Source organism: Somniosus microcephalus, chromosome 10 (assembly GCF_052327205.1).
Source record: "Somniosus microcephalus isolate GS21.2 chromosome 10, FLI_Smic_1.0, whole genome shotgun sequence".
Taxonomy (NCBI): Eukaryota; Metazoa; Chordata; class Chondrichthyes; order Squaliformes; family Somniosidae; genus Somniosus; species Somniosus microcephalus.
Window position 1 is genome coordinate 235,214,664 of NC_140996.1, and position 23,532 is coordinate 235,238,195.

Genomic DNA, 23,532 nt, shown 5'->3' on the forward strand with positions numbered 1-23,532 from the left:
ACCGTTCCTTGGCGCGTTGGCCGTTCCTTGGCGCGTTGGCCGTTCCTTGGCGCGTTAGCCGTTCCTTGGCGCGTTGGCCGTTCCTTGGCGCGTTGGCCGTTCCTTGGCACGTTGACCGTTCCTTGGCGCGTTGACCGTTCCTTGGCGCGTTGACCGTTCCTTGGCGCGTTGACCGTTCCTTGGGGCGTTGACCGTTCCTTGGGGTGTTGGCCGTTCCTTGGCGGGTTGGCCGTTCCTTGGCGCGTTGACCGTTCCTTGGGGCGTTGGCCGTTCCTTGGCACGTTGGCCGTTCCTTGGCACGTTGGCCGTTCCTTGGCGCGTTGGCCGTTCCTTGGCGCGTTGGCCGTTCCTTGGCACGTTGACCGTTCCTTGGCGCGTTGACCGTTCCTTGGCGCGTTGACCGTTCCTTGGGGCGTTGGCCGTTCCTTGGCGCGTTGGCCGTTCCTTGGCGTGTTGGCCGTTCCTTGGCGCGTTGGCCGTTCCTTGGCGCGTTGGCCGTTCCTTGGCACGTTGACCGTTCCTTGGCACGTTGACCGTTCCTTGGCGTGTTGACCATTCCTTGGCGCGTTGGCCGTTCCTTGGGGTGTTGGCCGTTCCTTGGCGCGTTGACCGTTCCTTGGCACGTTGACCGCTCCTTGGCGCGTTGACCGTTCCTTGGCGCGTTGGTGGTTCGTTGGTGCGTTGGCCGTTCCTTGGCGCGTTGGCCGTTCCTTGGCGGGTTGGCCGTTCCTTGGCGGGTTGGCCGTTCCTTGGCACGTTGACCGTTCCTTGGCGCGTTGACCGTTCCTTGGCGCGTTGACCGTTCCTTGGCGCGTTGGTGGTTCGTTGGTGCGTTGGCCGTTCCTTGGCGCGTTGGCCATTCCTTGGCGCGTTGGCTGTACCTGGTGGTCAATGTTATGTGGCCACCCAGTGCTCTGGAGCTCCCGCGGAGCCGGCTCACCGGCTTTTAAATGGGAAAAGACCCACTTGACTTTTTTGTCTCTCGGGGAATCGAGGGATATGGGGATCGGGCGGAAAAGTACAGTTGAGGTCGATGATCAGCCATGATCTTATTGAATCGCGGAGCAGGCTCCAGGGGCCGAATGCTCAACTCCTGCTCCTATTCCTTATGTTCTGTCGGAGGTGCCGTCTTTCGGATGAGACGTTAAACCGAGGCCCCATCTGCTCTCTCAGGTGGATGTAAAAGATCCTGACCTGAATCTTGTCATTCATGTGGAAAGGACTTATGAAATGATACTGGGCGGCCTGCTGGTGGTGCTGTCCAGGGAGAGTATAAATACTCGGGCACGGGCCCAGCTTGCTCAGGACATTCTTTAACAGGAACTAGTGAAGGACACAACTAGACCTCCATGTTGTAAAACAGTTGATTAAAGTTTTGTTTAACGCTTAGACCAAGTGCCCAGCAGTTTTCTTACGTCAGATCCCAGGGCCATTATTTCGAAGAAGAGCAGGTGAATTCTCCCCGGTGTCCTGAGGCCAATATTTATCCCTCAATCAACATCTCTAAAAACAGATGATCTGGTCATTATCACATTGCTGTTTGTGGGAGCTTGCTGTGTGCAAATTGGCTGTCGCGTTTCCTACATTGCAACAGTGACTACACTTCAAAAGTACTTCATTGGCTGTGAAGCGCTTTGGGACGTCCTGAGGTCGTGAAAGGCGCTATAGAAATGCAAGTCTTTCTTTCGCTCCCAGGGGATTTCCAGGGGTCGGTGGTGAGGGGTGCGTTGTGCCATTTCGTGATGGAACAGGCTGACTGAAAGAGTTGGGCTTTCCCTGTAGCTCTTGGTAGCTTTGTACTTTTATGCAGAGTGGATTACACTTTTATTAAAAACAGTTTTGATTGTTGGTTTCCGTTCCTTCACAGATCTCGATTATACAGTTCGAATCCTGCTCTATTCCATTATTTTTCTGCTGAGTGTTTTTGGGAACACGATGATCATCTTGGTGCTGATTCTGAACAAGAGGCTGCGGACGGTGACAAACTCCTTCCTGCTCTCACTGGCCTTCAGCGATCTGATGGTCGCCATCTTCTGCATGCCATTCACCCTCATCCCCAACCTGCTGGGAGACTTCATCTTCGGGGAGGCCATGTGTAAAATCACTGCCTACTTCATGGGTAAGAGAACACACCTGGCTCGGTATAGTTAACCTTAGCCGGTGGACTGGAGACGGGCAGAATTGGCCAGGGATCCTGGCCTGATCACTATCCAGTGGCCCCTGTGGGAATGTGTGTGTGTCTGGGTCTATATATGTGTCTGCGTGTCTGCCTGCATCCATGTCTGCGTGTCTCTGTCTGCATGTCTATGTCCATGTGTCAATGTCTCTGTCTGCCTGTCTATGTCCGTGTGTCAATGTCTCTGTCTGCCTGCATCCATGTCTGCGTGTCTCTGTCTGCATGTCTATGTCCATGTGTCAATGTCTCTGTCTGCCTGTCTATGTCTGTGTGTCAATGTCTCTGTCTGCCTGTCTATGTTTGTGTGTCAATGTCTCTGTCTGCCTGTCTATGTCCATGTGTCAATGTCTCTGTCTGCCTGTCTATGTTTGTGTGTCAATGTCTCTGTCTGCCTGTCTATGTCCGTGTGTCAATGTCTCTGTCTGCCTGTCTATGTCTGTGTGTCAATGTCTCTGTCTGCCTGTCTATGTCCGTGTGTCAATGTCTCTGTCTGCCTGTCTATGTCCGTGTGTCAATGTCTCTGTCTCCCTGTCTATGTCTGTGTGTCAATGTCTCTGTCTGCCTGTCTATGTCCGTGTGTCAATGTCTCTGTCTGCCTGTCTATGTCCTTGTGTCAATGTCTCTGTCTGCCTGTCTATGTTTGTGTGTCAATGTCTCTGTCTGCCTGTCTATGTCCGTGTGTCAATGTCTCTGTCTGCCTGTCTATGTCCGTGTGTCAATGTCTCTGTCTGCCTGTCTATGTCCGTGTGTCAATGTCTCTGTCTGCCTGTCTATGTCTGTGTGATCAGTTTAGCAATGATTCCAGGTTTTTTCATCATCTCCTCTATCTGAGAATCCGTCTCGAGTGTGGGTCCTTCTGTGGGAATCAGAACTTCCTTTTTTGAATTTGTACTTGGGAAGTGAACAAGGCCACAGTAAATGTCTCGGGGCAGTTGAGAGTCAATCAATCAGGTAATGTGGGACTGGAGTCACATTTTGGCCAGACGGGGTAAGGATGACAGGGTTCCTTCCCTAAAGGACACGAGTGAAACAGTTAGGTTTTGACAATCCGACAGATTCATGGATATTTCCTGGTGGCAATCAACATATCATCATATATATTGGTTTCAATTTCACAACTTGCCCTGGTGTGGTTTGAAGTCAGGACCTCTGGGCTTCTAGTCCAGTAACATAACCAGGAGGCTAGCTCAATAAATGTACCCTTTGCTGGCTTAAGTAAAGCTCCCTCTACACTGTCCCATCAAACACTCCCAGGGCAGGTACAGCATGGGTTAGATACAGAGTAAAGCTCCCTCTACACTGTCCCATCAAACACTCCCAGGGCAGGTACAGCACGGGTTAGATACAGAGTAAAGCTCCCTCTACACTGTCCCATCAAACACTCCCAGGGCAGGTACAGCACGGGTTAGATACAGAGTAAAGCTCCCTCTACACTGTCCCCATCAAACACTCCCAGGGCAGGTACAGCACGGGTTAGATACAGAGTAAAGCTCCCGCTACACTGTCCCATCAAACACTCCCAGGGCAGGTACAGCACGGGTTAGATACAGAGTATAGCTCCCTCTACACTGTCCCATCAAACACTCCCAGGGCAGGTACAGCACGGGTTAGATACAGAGTAAAGCTCCCTCTACACTGTCCCCATCAAACACTCCCAGGGCAGGTACAGCATGGGGTTAGATACAGAGTAAAGCTCCCTCTACACTGTCCCATCAAACACTCTCAGGGCAGTACAGCACGGGTTAGATATGTATTGATTTGTATGTGGGTTCAATGACGACACATTCATGAAAGAGAATGACTTTTTATCTAAAGTTTGTTCAACTCAGTTAACAGCATTTACAGGAGACACCATGCTAGAAATCCATCTAAAACGAAACTAAAACTAACCTGCTTCTCTCTGTCACATGCCCTCTGCTGGTCAGGCATAAGTAATCAATCAGGCAACTATGCTGGTAAGGCATCATAATCAAACAGGCAAATACCATCACTATTTGCTGATATCATTACATCTCCCTTTCTTAAAACAAAAGTATTTTACTTTTAACTAACAACATGTTTTCTTTGTATTAATCTGCATTTTAACTGTAACACTTAATGAACTTACATTAACATTATCATTATCAAGGTTTTTTAAACCTTGCTTTGTGTGTTCACATGAAATATGTAAATACACTAGAACTTGAAGAAAGAATAAGATAACATTACTTCCTTCTATAACAATAGTCCTTAAATTTGCTCAATGAGTCTCTCAGGAGGCTTCACGTGTCTTGAGGATTTTCTGATTGATTGTCCTTGAATCTGAGTTGTTGCCTCAGATGATGATTTCTCAGCTGTGTGATCAGGTTGTTCAACAGTATCAGTCTCTTGACCTGCTGTGTGATCAGGTTGTTCAACAGTATCAGTCTTTTGACTTGCTGTGGCTGGTCCCATGAGAAGATCCCGACGATTTCTTCTCAGAACAGCACCCTCATCTGTCTGAATGGTGTATGATCTTGGTTGTACTTCACTCAGGACAGTTCCCTTCTGAGTCCTTGGCCTAGAAATTCATTAAGGCGCTGCCAGCTTTGCGCCCAGTTAACGCCTAAAGAGTGATTTTGCGCCAGAAATGAGTTTGCGCAGATATTCAGCGCAGCGGTATTGGCGGCGGTAGCCGTTAGTGCTCCGCCGGCACCGATGACGTCATCGGTGTGCGCAGTGCCCCGGTTCCGCCCCGAAACCGGCCCGATCCCCATATTTAGTTGCGGCCGCCTCCTCCGAAGCGGCCGCAAACAGCGACCAGAAAACGGGGCCGTGCTGCTGCCTTAGTGGGGCGCTTTAAAGCGGAAGGTGCGGCCGGCCGCTTTTTCGGCAGCCGCCTGCCCGCACCTCCTTCCCCGGCCTCCTCCACCCCCCCCCCCCCCGCGGCATTGCCGGCTGCTTTCCGCGAGCCCGGCACTTCTCCGTGGTGCCGGGCTCATTTGCCGGCACTATCCAGCGGCGATCTCCCCGTTGCAGGCAGCTCCCCCTTAAGAGAAGGAGGAGGCCTGCAGTACCGCAGCCTGCCGCTCCGCAGCGGCTGGCGCAGCGGCGCCAAGAGCGCTGATATTCAGTGTCAGCGCCCCAAGTGGAGGCGGGCACACCCTGATATAGCGCCCGGTTCCGAATTGGGGCGCTAACAATGAATATCTGACGATCGCTATAGGCTTCCCGCCCAGCGCTAACTTTTGGGCGCTAGCCAGCTGGCGGGGCCATAGTGAATTTCTAGGCCCATATGTTTGTTTTGTCTTTGAACCTTACTTGGTCACCAGTGTGGAGTTCAGGTAGGTTTTGCGTTCCTCTGTCATAGTAGTACTTTTGCTTTTCTTTCTGTTGTTCTTTGAACTTCCTCACTTTCTCCCCCTCTTTTGTTTTCAGGAGGTTCTCCGGGATGGGTAAGTTTGACCTTAGCCGACGTCCCATAAGGAGTTGGGCTGGTGACTTACCACACTCGAGCGGCGTTGTGCGGTATACAAGCATGCTCTGGTAGAAGTCAGTTCCACCGTCTTTTGCCTTGTACATCAGTCTTTTCACTGTCTGGACCGATTTTTCCACTAGTCCATTGGACTGTGGAAAGTGAGGACTTGACATTGTGTGGACAAAGTCCCACTCTTTGGCAAAGTGTCGGAAACTTGCATTGTAAAACTGAGGTCTGTTGTCTGTGAAGACCTCGCTTGCCACGCCATGTCTGGAGAATATGGCTTTCATACATCTTATCACAGCATCTGCAGTGGTGGTGTACAGTCTACAAACCTCTGGATACAGGGAGTAATAGTCTGTGACTACAAGATAGTCCTTCCCTTGACATACGAATAGGTCAGCGCCTACCTTCTGGTAAGGTCTGTCTGGCGCTGGGTGTGGCTTTAGTGGTTCTACCGGATTGCTTGCTCGATATTTCAGGCATATTGTGCAGTTTGACACCTCATTTGTCACATCTTGGTTGATTCGTGGCCAGTACATCACCTCTCGTGCTCTTTTCTTACACTTTTCGATTCCCAGATGTCCTCCATGGATTCTTTTTAGCATCTCTTTTCTCAGACTCTTTGGGATAACTATTTTACTTCCTTTGTAGATGATGTCTTCGACCACTGATAGTTCCTCCCTGCAGTTCCAGTACTCTGCCATGTCAGGTGAGCAGTCTTGCTTCATGTTGGGCCATCCATCCAAGATGCTTTTCCTCAGTCGTCTCATTGTTTCATCTTTGTCTCAGTCTTTATGAGCTCCATTTTTGCATCTGCTATGGGCAGTGCACTTGTGATCATGTCCACGTAGGCATTCACTTTTTCATCCATTGTGGTGTTTGCGGGCTCACTTGGGTCTACAGCTCTGGACAACGTGTCTGCTGTATACATCAGTTTACCCGGAGTGTACGCAACATTCAGTGTATAGCGTTGCAGCCTGATCATCATTCTTTGTATTCTAAGCGGACAGCTATTTAGTGGCTTTTGGAACAATGCAATCAAGGGCTTATGGTCAGTCTCTACACTGATTGCTTGTCCTGCCACAAACTGGTGAAATCTTTCACAGGCGTATGTGATGCTGAGCAGCTCCTTTTCTATTTGAGCATATCGCGTCTCCGCGTCTGTCATTGAGCGCGATGCATATGCAATAGGTTGCCAGTAGTCATATTTTTGCAGAAGAACGGCACCGAGCCCACTCTGTGATGCATCTGATGATATCTTGATGGGTCTCGCTGGGTCATAAAACCTCAGAACTGGTTCCTCTGTGAGCAGTTTCTTTAGATCGCTCCATGACTTCTCATGCTCATGATTCCATTCCCATTCTATGTTCTTTTCAGTTAGTCTTCTCAGTGGCGCCATCTTTTCTGAGAGGTTGGATATGAATTTACCCATGTAGTTGATCATTCCATTAAACCTCAGCACGTCCTTTTTGCATTGTGGCTTTGGCATATTCTCAATGGCGGACACCTTTCTGGGATCTGGTCTGATGCCCTCACTGCTAAGGATATCTCCCACGAATGTCAGTTCTGTCACCCCGAGCTGGCATTTCTCTCTATTCAGCTTCAGGTTTGTTTTCCTTGTTGCTTCCAGCACTTTTTTCAGTCTCTCGTCATGCTCAGTTCTCGTGGTTCCCCATACTATGATGTCATCCATTGATGTATCAACTCCCTCCAGGTGCTCATAGATCATATGGATAGTTTTGTGATACACTTCAGGAGCTGAGGCAATGCCAAATGGTAACCTTAGGAATCTGTATCTGCCAAATGGACTGTTGAGCGTGCAGTCTTGAACTTGCTTCGTCCAGTTTCATCTGCCAAAATCCTGATGATGCATCTAACTTGCTGAAATACTTTGCATTTGCAAACTGTGACATGATTTCCTCACGTGTAGGAAGCTTGAAGTGCTCTCTCTTTATTGCTCTGTTTAGATCTCTTGGATCCAGGCAAATTCTGAGCTTTCCATTCTTCTTGTCCACTACGACGAGGGAACTCACCCACTCAGTTGGCTCATCTATCTTCCGAATCACATTCAGGCTTTCCATCCTGTCCAACTCTGCCTTCAGTTGCTTTTGAAGAGCAAACGGAACTTTTCTGCATGGATGTGTGACCGTTGGCATACTTTTATCTACTCTGATCGTGTGTTCTCCTGGAAGGCAGCCTAGACCCTGAAATAGGTCGTTGTACTCTTTCATGAGTTCATCATAGACTGTCTCTCCTTCGCTTTCCACAACGAGGACTCTCTTTACCAGGTTCAGTCTCTCACAGGCTTTTAAACCTAGTATGGCTTGCACATCCTTTGGCACCATGATTAATGCTAGCGTGTGCTGTCTGTCCTTGTGTGTCACTTTGACAATGCATCTTCCTTTCACTGGTATATCAGTACCTGAGTATCCTGTCACTTTCACTTTTATTCCACGTATCTTTGGTCTGGGTCTAATTTTCTTAAAATCAGTCTCTGATATCACATTAACTTGTGCTCCAGTATCCAATTTAAATGGAATGTGTATGTCATTCACTTTTAGTGTCAACATCCAGTCTCTTTTTTCTTCTTTGTTTTCAGACACAACATCTACATAGAACTCCTCTATCTCGCTTTCACCTACTGCATGGATCTTGCTTTGTTGCGCTTGGTTCTTGCAGCAACGGGCATAATGGTTGTTTTTGTTGCAACTATTGCATGTTTTACCATATGCTGGACACTTTTTTGGAGTATGCTGTGTACCGCATCGACTACATGACTTTCGATTGCCCCTTTCATTTTTGTTCATTGGCCACGCCTCTTTTTTCACATTGGTGCTCTTTTTGTTAAACGGTTTGTGTCCGTTCTTTCTCACTGCATCCACGTTGCAGCTACTGTCACTGAACAGCTCCTTTGCCTGCAACTTCACAGTCTCTGTAGCCCTACACAGTGCTATGGCTTTTCCCAGGTCTAGATTTTGCTCTCTTAGCAGTCTTTCCCTTAGACCATTATCTGGAATACCACACACCAGTCTGTCTTTTATCAGCGAGTCTGTCAGTCCCCCAAATTCACATGTTTTGCTTCGGTTTCTCAGTTCAGTCACATACTGATCAATAGTCTCTCCCGTTTTCTGTACACATGTGAAAAATATGTGCCTCTCAAACGTCACATTACGTTTAGGTATGCAGTAGGCCTCAAACTGTTCCATTATTTTATCTAGCTTCATTTTGTCTCCATCAGCAGCAAATGTGAAGTTATTATACACCTCCAGCGCTTCATCACCCACGACATGCAAGAACACTGACGCTTTTATTTTATCACTTTTCTCGTCAGCTCCGATTGCCGCTAAATACAACTCCAAACGTTGTTTGAATCTCCTCCAATTTTCAGCCACATTACCTGTCAACTGAAGCTTCGCCGGTGGGTGCAAACCTTCCATTTTTCACTTCGTTAGCTATTCTCCAATTGTAAGTAACGATGTTCTCTTTTGGCTTGCTAATATGTGGAGAGCTGATTTAACTTCAGATTTTTCCTCTTCATCTCTTTCAATCACTTCTGACACCATGTATTGATTTGTATGTGGGTTCAATGACGACACATTCATGAAAGAGAATGACTTTTTATCTGAAGTATGTTCAACTCAGTTAACAGCATTTACAGGAGACACCATGCTAGAAATCCATCTAAAAGCGAAACTAAAACTAACCTGCTTCTCTCTGTCACATGCCCTCTGCTGGTCAGGCATAAGTAATCAATCAGGCAACTATGCTGGTAAGGCATGATAATCAAACAGGCAAATACCATCACTATTTGCTGATATCATTATAAGATACAGAGTAAAGCTCCCTCTACACTGTCCCATCAAACACTCCCAGGGCAGGTACAGCACAGGTTAGATACAGAGTAAAGCTCCCTCTACATTGTCCCATCAAACACTCCCAGGGCAGGTACAGCACGGGTTAGATACAGAGTAAAGCTCCCTCTACACTGTCCTATCAAACACTCCCAGGGCAGGTACAGCACGGGTTAGATACAGAGTAAAGCTCCCTCTACACTGTCCCATCAAACACTCCCAGGGCAGGTACAGCAAGGGTTAGATACAGAGTAAACTCCCTCTACACTGTCCCATCAAACACTCCCAGGGCAGGTACAGCAAGGGTTAGATACAGAGTAAACTCCCTCTACACTGTCCCATCAAACACTCCCAGGGCAGGTACAGCCCGGGTTAGATACAGAGTAAAGCTCCCTCTACACTGCCCCATCAAACACTCCCAGGGCAGGTACAGCACGGGTTAGATACAGAGTAAAGCTCCCTCTACACTGGCCCATCAAACACTCCCAGGGCAGGTACAGCACGGGTTAGATACAGAGTAAAGCTCCCTCTACACTGTCCCATCAAACACTCCCAGGGCAGGTACAGCACGGGTTAGATACAGAGTAAAGCTCCCTCTACACTGTCCCATCAAACACTCCCAGGGCAGGTACAGCACGGGTTAGATACAGAGTAAAGCTCCCAGCAAGGGGCTTCAGCTATTCACTGTATTTATTAATGACTCTGATGATGGGATAGAAAGCCACATATCCAAGTTTGCCGATGACACTAAGATAGGCGGAATTGTAGCCATTGTAGATGAAAGCATAAACTTACAAAGAGATATTAGTAGATTAAGTCAATGGGCGAATATGGCAAATGGATTTCAATATGGGCAAGTGTGAGGTCATCCACTTGGACCTAAAAAGATCAGCGTATTTGAAATGGTGAAAAGCAGAAACCGTGGAGGTCCAAAGAGACTCGGGGGGTCCAGGTTCATCGATCATTAAAATGTCATGAACAGGTACAGAAAATAATCAAAAAGACTAATGGGATGCTGGCCTTTATATCCAGAGGACTAGAGTACAAGGGGGCAGAAGTTATGCTGCAGTTATACAGAACCCTGGTTCACTGGATTGATTCCTGGGATGAGAGGGCTGTCCTATGAGGAGAGATTGTGTAGAATGGGCCGATACTCTCCGGAGTTTAGAAGAATGAGAGGTGATCTCACTGAAACATACAAGATTCTGAGGGGGATTGACAGGGTCGATGCTGAGAGGTTGTTTCCCCTGGCTGGAGAGTCTAGAACCAGGGGTCACAGTCTCAGGATAAGGGGTCGGCCATTTAGGACTGAGATGAGGAGGAATTTCTTCACTCAGAGGGTGGTGAATCTTTGGAATTCTCTGCCCCAGAGGGCTGTGAATGCTGAGTCATTGAGAATATTCAAGGCCGAGATCGATAGATTTTTGGACTCTAGGGGAATCAAGGGATATGGAGATCGGGAGGGAAACTGCAGCTGAAGTTTTTAAGATATTAAGGGGAACAGATTGGGTAGAGAGAGAGAAACTATTTCCGCTGGTTGGGGAGTCTAGGACTGGGGGCAGAGTCTAAAAATTAGAGCCAGACCTTTCAGGAGTGAAATTAGGAAACACTTCTACACACAAAGGGTGGTAGAAGTTTGGAACTCTCTTCTGCAAATGCCAATTGGTGCTAGATCAATTAATTCTAAATTTGAGATTGATAGATTTTTGTTAACCAAAGGTATTAAGGGAAATGCGCCAAAGGCGGGTATATGGAGTTAGGTCGCCGATCAGCCATGATCTCGTTGAATGGCGGAGCAGGCTCGAGGGGCTGAATGGCCTCCTCCTGTTCCTATGCTCCTCTAAATGATACCAGGGCTTAAAGGGTTAAAGTTTGTTGGGGTACGCAGGGCATAATGTCGGGGTATGCTGATTGTCCTGTTGTAGATCTGCCTGATTCTCATGGCCTTTGACGTTGGTGGATTGAGAATCGGGAGGTTTCTCTAACAGGCAGAATCCACGGAGAATCTTATTCGCCTTTCTTGTGATTGAATCCAAGGATTCGTCACTGGAGAGATGATGCCTCTATTTTTCTCGGCATTTGGGGGTTCACAAGTGAGGTCTCCGGGTTGAGCGCTCAATTTGGGAGAGGAGGGGGTTTGCATGACGACCTGTGTTACACGGGTCTCGCTGCAGGAACCCGAGCTCTGGATGTTGCTGTTGTTGGTGGTCTTGGTTTTCTCTGGAACTAATGGAGCTCCTTCCTTCCAGGGATCTCGGTCAGCGTCTCCACCTTCAGCTTGGTGGCCATCGCCATCGAGCGCTACAGCGCAATCTGCAACCCGCTGAAGTCTCGCGCCTGGCAGACCCGCTCCCACGCTTACAGAGTCATCGCAGCCACCTGGCTCCTGTCCATCGTCATCATGATCCCGTATCCTGTCTACAATCTGCTCCACCCCTTCCAGAGGTCGGACAGGACCACGGCTCACAACTGTAGACTCACGTGGCCCAGCAAAGAGGTGCAGCAAGCCTGGTAAGGGCATGGTCGACCAGAAGCAGAGTGCGTGACAGCAGGATTCGGAAGGGGTCCAATTCTGGGCACCGCACTTCAGAAAGCATGTCAAGACCTCGGAGAGGTTTCATAGACTGATACAGCACAGAAGGAGGCCATTCGGTCGATCGTGCTTGTGCTGGGTGTAGAGGAGATTTACTGGAATGGTTCCAGGGATGAGGGGCTTCAGTGATGTGGAGAGACTGGGGAAGCTGGGGTTGTTCTCCTTAGAGCAGAGAAGGTTAAGGGGAGATTTGATAGATGTGTTCAAAATTATGAGGGGTTTTGATCGAGTAAATAAGGAGAAACTGTTTCCAGTGGCAGGAGGGTCGGTAACCAGAGGACACAGATTGAAGATCATTGGCAAAAGAACCAGAGGGGAGATGAGGAAACATTTTTTTACGCAGCGAGTTGTGATCTGGAACGCGCTGCCTGAAAGGGCGGTGGAAGCAGATTCAATAGTAACTTTCAAAAGGGAATTGGATAAATACTTGAAAAGGAAACATTTGCAGGGCTGTGGGGAAAGAGCAGGGGGGAGTGGGACTAATTGGAGAGCTCGACCAAAGAGCCGGCACAGGCACGATGGGCCGAATGGCCTCCTCCAGTGCTGTAAGATTCTGTGATTTTACAAACCTGAATTTTTATTGGTCCTTATTGCTCAATGCCATTGGGGGACCTACTGGCTGGAGTTTTACTCAAATGCATATTGCCCAGCTACAATCTAACCTTAAAATTAGAGCCAGGCCGTTCAGGGGTGATGTCAGGAAACACTTCTTCACACAAAGGGCAGTGGAAATCTGGAACTCTCTCCCCCGAAAAGCTGTTGAGGCTGGGGGTCAATTGGAGCTTTGGAGACTGAGATTGATAGGTGTGTGTTGGGTAAGGGTATCAAGGGATGCGTAGCAAAGGCGGGTAAATGGGGGGTTGAGGTACAGATCAGCCGTGATCTAATTGAATGGTGGAACAGGCTCGAGGGGTCGAATGGCCTCCTCCTGTTCCTGTGTAACAGGCTCGAGGGGCTGAATGGCCTCCTCCTGTTCCTGTGTATCAGGCTCGAGGGGCTGAATGGCCTCCTCCTGTTCCTACAGATTGTGATATTTTCTACTGGGTTGGAATCACTCAGCTCCTGGGCTAACGGACAGCCAGACGCACATCAGTTTGTTGGTTTGTGTGTCGGTCGGTACACGGAGTTTGGGGTAGATTTTGGCGAACCTGGCAGGAAGAAGGCGGGACTTCCCCTTTCGGGTTTTTGACCCGTCTACTTCGACGTCTGGCCAACCCACACAATTTCCCCTTGATTGACCTTGTTGAGCCCGCCCAGCGGGCTCAGCAGGCCAATTAAGGGCCACCCGGCAACAGGTGACGTCACAGACAGACATTTCATCTGTCAAGAGTTCTTTGACAGATGAAATATCAGCGTTTCACAGCTGTTTGAAGCTGTGAAACACTGACAGTCTGAGTTCTAAGCTGAGTCCTTCTGCACAGACTCAGTTAGAACTCTCACCGACACTCAAAGCTGAAGGCTGTCACTTTTCACAGCTCGCAGCCGTTCAGCTTTAAGTGCCGGCTGAGTGATGGGCTCCCGACGGCTACAGGAAGGAAGGCTGTTAAGGTAAGTACAGGTAAGTAAAAGTTCTTTACACACTTTAGACACACTTACCTTTACACTCATGCACCCATCACTCACCTGAGCGCTGACATCGCGACCCCTCCAACTCCTTCAACCCGACGGCCCGCCTGCTCTAACCTGGCGTGGTTTGGAGCCGTCGGGAAACCCACACGACACCCCTCAAAATAGGGATTAGGCTAAAAACTGCCTGTTAACTACCTGTTAACAGGCAGTTAATTGGCACTAATCCCTTCCCGCCTGGTTTCGGCGGGTCCCAGTGTGGGGCGTGTTATGTTCATTAATAAATAGACATTCTTATTATGAACACAGCTAGCTTTTGCTAGTTACTTTATTGAGCCCATGTGGACTAGTTACAGTATCTGTAGAGGCTTCCATCTTGACTGCTGCCTTGTGGGTAGCCTAGCCTCATGGGTAATGTAGTCTTAATATATATATAGCTGGATAGTGTAGTCTTATACATACAGCTATATACAGCTCTACGGCTCCACCTAGTGTCCACTATAGAATGACATGTTATTGATCACTACATCCCCCTTTCTTTGAGGTTTAACAAAATCAATATCAATCAACTTTCAAGAAAACAATAAAGATAATATCAGTAACACTTTTGTTAGTGCTCTATAAACATAAACATTTTCAAAACAGTCAACACATTTTCAAAGCTTTACATTGTACTCAAAGATTAAGTCTATCAGACTTTTTTACTTCACGTGTGGATCTTCTCAACACGGGTAAGTCTGATGTGTCTTCATGAGATTGTTCTGGCGGTGAATGACAAGATGCAGTTGCGGCATTGTCATCAATCTGCTCTTGTATAGATCGAGGTCTCCTTGCGATCTTTGCTTGGAGAGGGTTTCAGTGTTTCCTTCACTCTTCATGCCACAACTCTCAATGTAGTCAATGCACTCTCGAAAAACTGCTGGCAGCTGGATCCCATCATACAGCATAGTCCTCTCAGCAGCCTCGGCTAATGGAACACCAAAGATTGGCCTGAGGGAAGAAGGAGTATCCACCGGAACTGCTTCCTGCCCTGGTGCAGGCTTCTTCTTTTTCTTTTTCTCTTTCCATTACTTAACAACATCTGCTGCGGTTATATCTTTGGACTTTTTCTCCTTGTGTTTTTCCTCTTTGTGCTTTTCTTCCTTTGGCTTCTCTTTGACCTTGAAGTCTTTTTCTTTCTTCTTGGAGAAACTAGGCTTTTTGAAGACATGGATACCCTTTGGCCTTTTCATCCTTGATGGGCTCTCTGCTTCATCACCTGAGTCATCTGGTCTGCTTATGGCACAGTTTATACGGTAGACTCTCTTGACCAGTTCTAAGTCTTCACAAGCTTTGTCACCTAGTATCGAATCAAGTCTTTCAGCCACAACAGAAAACATGAGATGATGCACTTTGTCTTTGACTGTCACTTTAAGTCTGCATACACCTAAGCTATCTATTTTCTGTCCATTATAGCTCTTCAGTAGTACTGACTTTTTCTGTATTTTGGGCTTTTCTTTCATATTTTTTATGTCACTCATACTGATTAAGTTTGCTTTTGCCCCAGTGTCCAGTTTCAATGTAACTAATGCTCCATTTACCTGCAGTGGGATCACCCATTTGTCCACTTTTACTGCATTGACTTTATGTTCAGCATTGTCCATTTCTGAGGGCTGCACATTTTCTGTATCTTTTTTGATATTGTCACATGACACCATTCCTACAAAAAATGTCTCACTTAAATCAGTGTCCTCAATTACATTAACTTGTTGCCCTTTCTTAGTTTTTACTTTTGAAAAGCATTGTTTGGCAAAGTGATTCTTTCCATTACACTTTGTGCACATTTTTCCAAACGCTGGGCATTGTCTTAACTGGTGTTTGTAACCACAGCGTTTACAATTAAAAATGTCATCCTCCGATTGCTTTTCATTTCTGTTCTGCCCATGTTTCTTCCCCTTATAGGACACAGCACCGACAGCAGCATTATCACTCATTACAATCGCATCATTATTGATTTCACTGAAAGTCTTTGCGTGCTTTCGAGCTAGCTCGCTGGCTTGGCATATTTTCACTGCCTTTTCCAAATTTAGTTCGGTTTCTCTCAACAGACGTTCCCTGACTTTTTTATCATGAATACCAAACACAATCTGGTCACGAATCATGGATGCTTTGAGCTCAGAGAAATTACATGTCTGTGCTTTCAGCTTCAGATCAGTTATAAAGCTATCAAAAGTCTCATTTTGCTGCTGTGTCCTTGAACAGAACATGTATCTTTCATAGGTCTCATTCTTTTTGGGAGAACAATGTGCATCAAATTTCTTTAGCACATCGTCTAATTTGTCTCTGTTCTCCGCTGGATTAAATACAAATGTATTAAATACCTCTATCGCCTGTGGGCCTGCAACCGTAAGCAGCAATGCTATTTTCCTTGCGTCTGGCTTCGTACCGAATCCGATGGCTGCAATGTAGAGTTCGAATTGCTGTTTAAAAGTCTGCCAATTGTAGTCGATTTTTTCTGTGAGTTTCAAACGCTCTGGTGGCTTCAAATTCTCCATGTCGCTTTTCACAATTTTCAGCAGATCTTCACCACCCTGGTACCATGTTATGTTCATTAATAAATAGACATTCTTATTATGAACACAGCTAGCTTTTGCTAGTTACTTTATTGAGCCCATGTGGACTAGGTACAGTATCTGTAGAGGCTTCCATCTTGACTGCTGCCTTGTGGGTAGCCTAGTGCCTCATGGGTAATGTCTTTAACACATACAGCTGGATAGTGTAGTCTTATATATACAGCTATATACAGCTCTACGGCTCCACCTAGTGTCCACTATAGAATGACATGCTATTGATCACTACAGGGCGGGTACCCGCCGCCCCTGAAACTTATGTGGGGCGGGGTTTTGGGCGGGATGGTGGCGGGACCCCCAAATTCGGGATTTCCCCCCCCCCACATGCCTGAAACCCCGCCTGACGGCTCCCCGAAAATCTAGCCCTTTGTGTCTGTCTCCAAGAGGATTTCACTGACCGGCTGGTCGGGGCAGGGCTGCCCCCTCTGGTCAGACATTTCCCTGCAGGTTTCATCACATGACCTCCAGCCTCTAACGGCCCCGCCCACGCACTACCGCCATTGGTCGCCTGACACGTCCCTCCTCGCAGTGCCCGCCTTCCCACGGCCAATCGGTAAGCGGAACAGAATCTTCGTTAACTGATTGGATGTTACTTGACTGTCAGTCAAACAGACTTTTTTCCACAAAGGTTCAATATTTTTACAGCTAAGCACCGGTGATTTTTCTCCCGGAGTTGCTGGCGGCAGTATCCTGGAGATTAGTCTTTAATGGTGGAGCCTCCAGGGCAATCCTTGTTCCAGGGCCAGGGCTGGCGTTGAATATCTGCTGCGTCCCAGCGGGATGTCTACAGGGCTATTGGTCTGAACTGTTCGTCACCCTGAGGCTCTTTATCGCAACTCGGAGTTGGGGGAGGGGAACGGGGAGATTGTCACATTGATATCCAACTGAATATTGGGAAGACTGAAGCCATTGTCTTCGGGTCCCGCCACCGACTCCATTCCCGAGCCACCGACTCCATCCCTCTCCCCGGCATCTGTCTGAGGCTGAACCAGACTCTTCGCAACCTTGGTGTTGTACTTGACCCTGAAATGAGCTTCCGACCACATATCTGCAGCATAACAAAGACCGCCTATTTCCACCTCCGTAACATCGCCCGACTCCCCTTCCCAGCCCAGCTAATCTGCTGCTGAAACCCTCATCCATGCCTTTGTTACCTCCAGACTCGACTATTCCAACACACTCCTGGCTGGCCTCCCACATTCTACCCTACATCAACTTCAACTCATCCAAACCTCTGCTGCCCCGTGTCCTAACTCGCACCCAGTCCCGTTCACCCATCACCCCCCGTGCTCACTGCCCCGTGTCCTAACTCACACCCAGTCCCGTTCACCCATCACCCCCTGTGCTCACTGCCCCGTGTCCTAACTCACACCCAGTCCCGTTCACCCATCACCCCCTGTGCTCACTGCCCCGTGTCCTAACTCACACCCAGTCCCGTTCACCCATCACCCCCTGTGCTCACTGCCCCGTGTCCTAACTCACACCCAGTCCCGTTCACCCATCACCCCCCGTGCTCACTGCCCCGTGTCCTAACTCACACCCAGTCCCGTTCACCCATCACCCCCCGTGCTCACTGCCCCGTGTCCTAACTCGCACCCAGTCCCGTTCACCCATCACCCCCCGTGCTCACTGCCCCGTGTCCTAACTCACACCCAGTCCCGTTCACCCATCACCCCCTGTGCTCACTGCCCCGTGTCCTAACTCACACCCAGTCCCGTTCACCCATCACCCCCCGTGCTCACTGCCCCGTGTCCTAACTCACACCCAGTCCCGTTCACCCATCACCCCCTGTGCTCACTGCCCCGTGTCCTAACTCACACCCAGTCCCGTTCACCCATCACCCCGTGTGCTCACTGCCCTGTGTCCTAACTCACACCCAGTCCCGTTCACCCATCACCCCCTGTGCTCACTGCCCCATGTCCTAACTCGCACCCAGTCCTGTTCACCCATCACCCCCTGTGCTCACTGCCCCGTGTCCTAACTCACACCCAGTCCCGTTCACCCATCACCCCCCGTGCTCACTGCCCCGTGTCCTAACTCACACCGAGTCCCGTTCACCCATCACCCCTTGTGCTCACTGTCCCGTGTCCTAACTCACACCCAGTCCCGTTCACCCATCACCCCCTGTGCTCACTGCCCCGTGTCCTAACTCGCACCCAGTCCCGTTCACCCATCACCCCCCGTGCTCACTGCCCCGTGTCCTAACTCACACCCAGTCCCGTTCACCCATCACCCCCTGTGCTCACTGCCCCGTGTCCTAACTCACACCCAGCCCCGTTCACCCATCACCCTGTGCTCACTGCCCTGTGCCCTAACTCACACCCAGTCCCGTTCACCCATCACCCCCTGTGCTCACTGCCCTGTGTCCTAACTCACACCCAGTCCCGTTCACCCATCACCCCCTGTGCTCACTGCCCCGTGTCCTAACTCGCACCCAGTCCCCTTCACCCATCACCCACTGTGCTCACTGCCCCGTGTCCTAACTCGCACCCAGTCCTGTTCACCCATCACCCCCTGTGCTCACTGCCCCGTGTCCTAACTCACACCCAGTCCCGTTCACCCATCACCCCCTGTGCTCACTGCCCCGTGTCCTAACTCACACCCAGTCCCGTTCACCCATCACCCCCTGTGCTCGCTGCCCCGTGTCCTAACTCGCACCCAGTCCCGTTCACCCATCACCCCCTGTGCTCGCTGACCAACACCTCGATTTTAAAATTCTCATCCTTGTGTTCAAATCCCTCCATGGCCTCGCCCCCCTCCCTATCTCTGTAACCTCCTCCAGCCCTACAACCCTCCGAGATCTCTGCGCTCCTCCGATTCTGGCCCCTTGCGCATCCCCGATTTTAATCGCTCCACCATTGGCGGCCGTGCCTTCAGCTGCCTGGGCCCTAAGCTCTGGAATTCCCTCCCTAAACCTCTCCGCCTCTCCTCCTTTAAGACGCTCCTTAAAACCGACCTCTTTGACCGAGCTTTTGGTCACCGGTCCTAATATCTCCTTATGTGGCTTGGTGTCAAATTTTCTTTGCCTAACGCTCCTGTGAAACGCCTTGGGACGTTTTACTACTTTAAAGGCGCGATATAAATGCAAGAAGTTGTTGTTGTGCTGACCTTGAGCTAGTTGTGGTGACGATTGCCTCACTTTTTCAGGTACCTCTTTCTGCTCTTCCTTCTCTTCTTCCTCCCTGGTGTGGTGATGGTGATCGCCTACGGTTTGATTTCCCGGGAGCTCTACCGAGGAATCCAGTTTGAGATGAATCAGAAAAAGGAAACCAAAGGTTTGAATCCACTTTCCTCAGAAGACCCTTGGGGTCGATGCTGACTTTGAGCGATCGTGTGAAACGGGCGACAGCGAATTGGGAGCCCGATCGACATCAATAGAAATAAAAACAGAGAGAGATATAAAACGGGATTGTCGGTTCACTGTCGCACAAAGTCAAACTCTACTTCCTGTCTCCGAATTAGTGAACTTCCTCAAAGGGTTTTACTGAAAGGGTGGTGGGAGCAGACTCAACAAGGTTTTATAATTGAAAAGGAGAAATTTGCAGGGCTCTAGGGAAAGAGCAAGGGGGAGTGGGACTAATTGGAGAGCTCTCTCAAAGAGCCGGCACAGGCAGGATGGGACATAGGAACAGGAGGAGGCCAGTCGGCCCCTTGAGCCTGTTCCGCCATCCAATTAGATCATGGCTGATCTGCATCTTGACCCCATTTACGGCCTCCTTCTGTGCTCTCCCCCCACCATCCGCCCTACATAACCTTGTGCTCGTCCAAAACTCTGCTGTCTGTATCTTAACTCGCTCCAAGTCCTGTTCACCCATCACCAATCTTCCCTGCAAGCTGTGCGGCCTCGCAGCTGGCTTTTCAATAGAAAATCCGGCCATGTGTGATATTTTGAATGGGCCGCACAGCCCCCAGAAAATTACGGGGAGCATTACCCATCACCCCCTGTGCTCGCTGACCTACACCGGCTCCCGGTCCGGCAACTCCTCAATTTTAAAATTCTCATCCTTGTTTTCAAATCCCTGCATGGCCCCTCGCCCCTCCCTATCTCTGTAACCTCCTCCAGCCCTACAACCTCCCGAGATCTCTGTGCTCCTCCAATTCTGGCCTCTTGAGCATCCCCAATTTCCATCGCTCCACCATTGGCGGCCGTGCCTTCAGCCGCCTGGGCCCCGAGCTCTGGAATTCCCTCCCTAAACCTCTCCGCCTCTCTCTCCTTTAAGACGCTCCTTAAAACCGACCTCTTTGACCAAGCTTTTGGTCGCCTGTCCTAATATCTCCTCCTGTGACTTGGTGTCAAAAATGTTTTTATTGATCGCGCTCCTGTGAAGCGCCTTGGGATGTTTTGCAATGTTCAAAGTGCGATATAAATACAAGTTGTTGTAAGATTCTTCCTTATGATCTTCAGTAGCGGCAGGAGGGTGGGTGGTTTATATTCTGGTCAGTACGTGACCTTGCCTCCGACAGACTGAGAGATGTGTTGTGTGGACTCCACAGAGAGTTGATCGATGTTGACATTTGGTGAGTAATGAGAGGCGGATTCAGCAGAGACGGGGCCAAACCTCCGGGATTGCCTGGAATCTCCGGGAATTCATGATTAATCACTAGAACGCTGCTGTGAGCAATCCCGGGAGAAAAATACTCGGAGCATTAAAAAAAAATCTGGTGTTTGTTTTATTTTTGAACAACTTTATTTATTAGTTATGAAAATAATGGAGAGAGAAAGTCTGGTGATTGGTGGACCGGCATCAAATCAAATCAACAGGACAACGGTCGGATTGTCCGAAAAACCCAACTGGTTCACTAATGTCCTTCAGTGGGGGGGACCTGCCGACCTTCCCCGGTCTGAGGCCTCGCAAACTGTTCAATTGTATAAACAATAGCTATTTGAGCAGAAGGCCCACCATCACCCTGCTCGAAGTAACGAGGGATGGGTATCATGTCATTCCCACTCTCTGAGAATCAAACAAATGAGGGAGCGCTGCACTGTCAGAGGGGCAGTACTGAGGGAGCGCTGCACTGTCGGAGGGGCAGTACTGAGGGAGCGCCGCACTGTCGGAGGGGCAGTACTGAGGGAGCGCCGCACTGTCGGAGGGGCGGTACTGAGGGAGCGCCGCACTGTCGGAGGGGCAGTACTGAGGGAGCGCTGCACTGTCGGAGGGGCAGTACTGAGGGAGCGCTGCACTGTCGGAGGGGCGGTACTGAGGGAGCGCTGCACTGTCGGAGGGGCAGTACTGAGGGAGTGCTGCACTGTCGGAGGGGCAGTACTGAGGGAGCGCTGCACTGTCGGAGGGGCAGTACTGAGGGAGCGCTGCACTGTCGGAGGGGCGGTACTGAGGGAGCGCTGCACTGTCGGAGGGGCGGTACTGAGGGAGTGCCGCACTGTCAGAGGGGCAGTACTGAGGGAGCGCTGCACTGTCGGGGGGCAGTACTGAGGGAGCGCCGCACTGTGGGAGGGGCAGTACTGAGGGAGCACTGCATTGTCGGAGGGGCAGTACTGAGGGAGTGCCGCACTGTCAGAGGGGCAGTACTGAGGGAGCGCTGCACTGTCGGAGGGGCGGTACTGAGGGAGCGCCGCACTGTCGGAGGGGCAGTACTGAGGGAGCGCTGCACTGTCGGAGGGGCGGTACTGAGGGAGCGCTGCACTGTCGGAGGGGCAGTACTGAGGGAGCGCTGCACTGTCGGAGGGGCAGTACTGAGGGAGCACTGCATTGTCGGAGGGGCAGTACTGAGGGAGTGCCGCACTGTCAGAGGGGCAGTACTGAGGGAGCGCTGCACTGTCGGAGGGGCAGTACTGAGGGAGCACCGCACTGTCGGAAGGGCAGTACTGAGGGAGCACTGCATTGTCGGAGGGGCAGTACTGAGGGTGCGCCGCACTGTCAGAGGGGCAGTACTGAGGGAGCGCTGCACTGTCGGAGGGGCAGTACTGAGGGAATGCCGCACTGTTGGAGGGGCAGTACTTGCGGAGCGCCGCTCTGTCGGAGGGACAGTACTGAGGGAGCGCCGCACTGTCGGAGGGGCAGTACTGAGGGTGCGCCGCACTGTCGGAGGGGCAGTACTTGCGGAGCGCCGCTCTGTCGGAGGGACAGTACTGAGGGAGCACCGCACTGTCAGAGGGGCAGTACTGAGGGAGCGCCACACTGGCGGAGGGGCAGTCCTGAGGGAACGCCGCACTGTCGGAGGGGCAGTACTGAGGGAGCGCCGCACTGTCGGAGGGGCAGTACTGAGTGAGCGCCGTACTGTCGGAGGGGCAGTACTTGCGGAGCGCCGCTCTGTCGGAGGGGCGGTACTGAGGGAGCGCTGCACTGTCAGAGGGGCAGTACTGAGGGAGCGCTGCACTGTCAGAGGGGCCGTACTGAGGGAGCGCCGCTCTGTCGGAGGGACAGTACTGAGGGAGCGCCGCACTGTCGGAGGGGCAGTACTGAGGGAGCGCCGCACTGTCAGAGGGGCAGTACTGAGGGAGCGCCGCACTGTCGGAGGGGCAGTCCTGAGGGAACGCCGCACTGTCGGAGGGGCAGTACTGAGGGAGCGCCGCACTGTCGGAGGGGCAGTACTGAGGGAGCGCCGCACTGTCGGAGGGGCAGTGTTTTGGATGAGACATTAATCCGCGGCCCAACTCCTGAGAATGAATGAGGAAACGAGTGAAATAGTTACTTTGAATGCTCCAGCATCATCCGCCCTGTCAACTGATGGAAATTTTCCCTTTCTAGCGCACATTAACGGAGCAGGAGGCTCGGGCTGTCAGCCCTACGACGATAATGACGGCTGCTACCTGCAGGTGGGCAAGCGGAGGAACACCATGGAGATGTCGACACTGACCCCCAGCGCCAGCGCCAAGCTGGACCGTGTCCGCAGCAACGCCTCCGAGTCCAAGCTGGTGGCCAAGAAGCGGGTGATCCGCATGCTGATCGTCATTGTGGTGATGTTCTTCGTCTGCTGGATGCCCATCTACACCGTCAACACCTGGCGCGCCTTCGACGATTTGAACGCCATCCGGCGCCTCTCGGGTGCCCCCATCTCCTTCATCCACCTGCTGTCCTACACCTCCGCCTGCGTCAACCCCCTGGTCTACTGCTTCATGAACAAGCGATTCCGCAGGGCCTTCCTCATCACCTTCTCCCGCTGCCTCCGGCCACTCGGGGTCTTCAAGGACCTGGAGGACGAGCCGGGGGCCACGGGGACCTCCCTGTCAAAGTTCAGCTACACGACCGTCAGCACCATGGGCCCAGTGTAAACGCAGGCTCCCTCCCCCCGCTCCCGCCCCCAACCAACCCCCAGTCCGGCCATTCGGGCCCATCTCG

General features: G+C 50.6%; 1 protein-coding gene across 1 annotated transcript; it reads left to right on the forward strand.

Annotated features, from left to right (window-relative positions):
- The first annotated feature begins 1,043 nt into the window (after positions 1-1,043).
- LOC147112190 (cholecystokinin receptor-like) lies at positions 1,044-23,465 on the forward strand. Its single transcript, XM_085998325.1, has 5 exons — positions 1,044-1,077; positions 1,868-2,119; positions 11,716-11,977; positions 19,382-19,509; positions 22,942-23,465. Exons 1-5 carry the CDS (start codon positions 1,044-1,046, stop codon positions 23,463-23,465), a joined length of 1,200 nt encoding a protein of 399 aa, XP_085854451.1.
- The last annotated feature ends 67 nt before the right edge of the window (positions 23,466-23,532 follow it).

Coding starts and splice junctions, on each gene's coding strand:
- LOC147112190 (XM_085998325.1), top strand. CDS start 1,044: ATGATCTTATTGAATCGCGGAGCAGGCTCCAGGG. Junction 2,120..11,715: donor AATCACTGCCTACTTCATGG/GTAAGAGAACAC, acceptor CCTTCCTTCCAG/GGATCTCGGTCAGCGTCTCC. Junction 19,510..22,941: donor TCAGAAAAAGGAAACCAAAG/GTTTGAATCCAC, acceptor TTCCCTTTCTAG/CGCACATTAACGGAGCAGGA.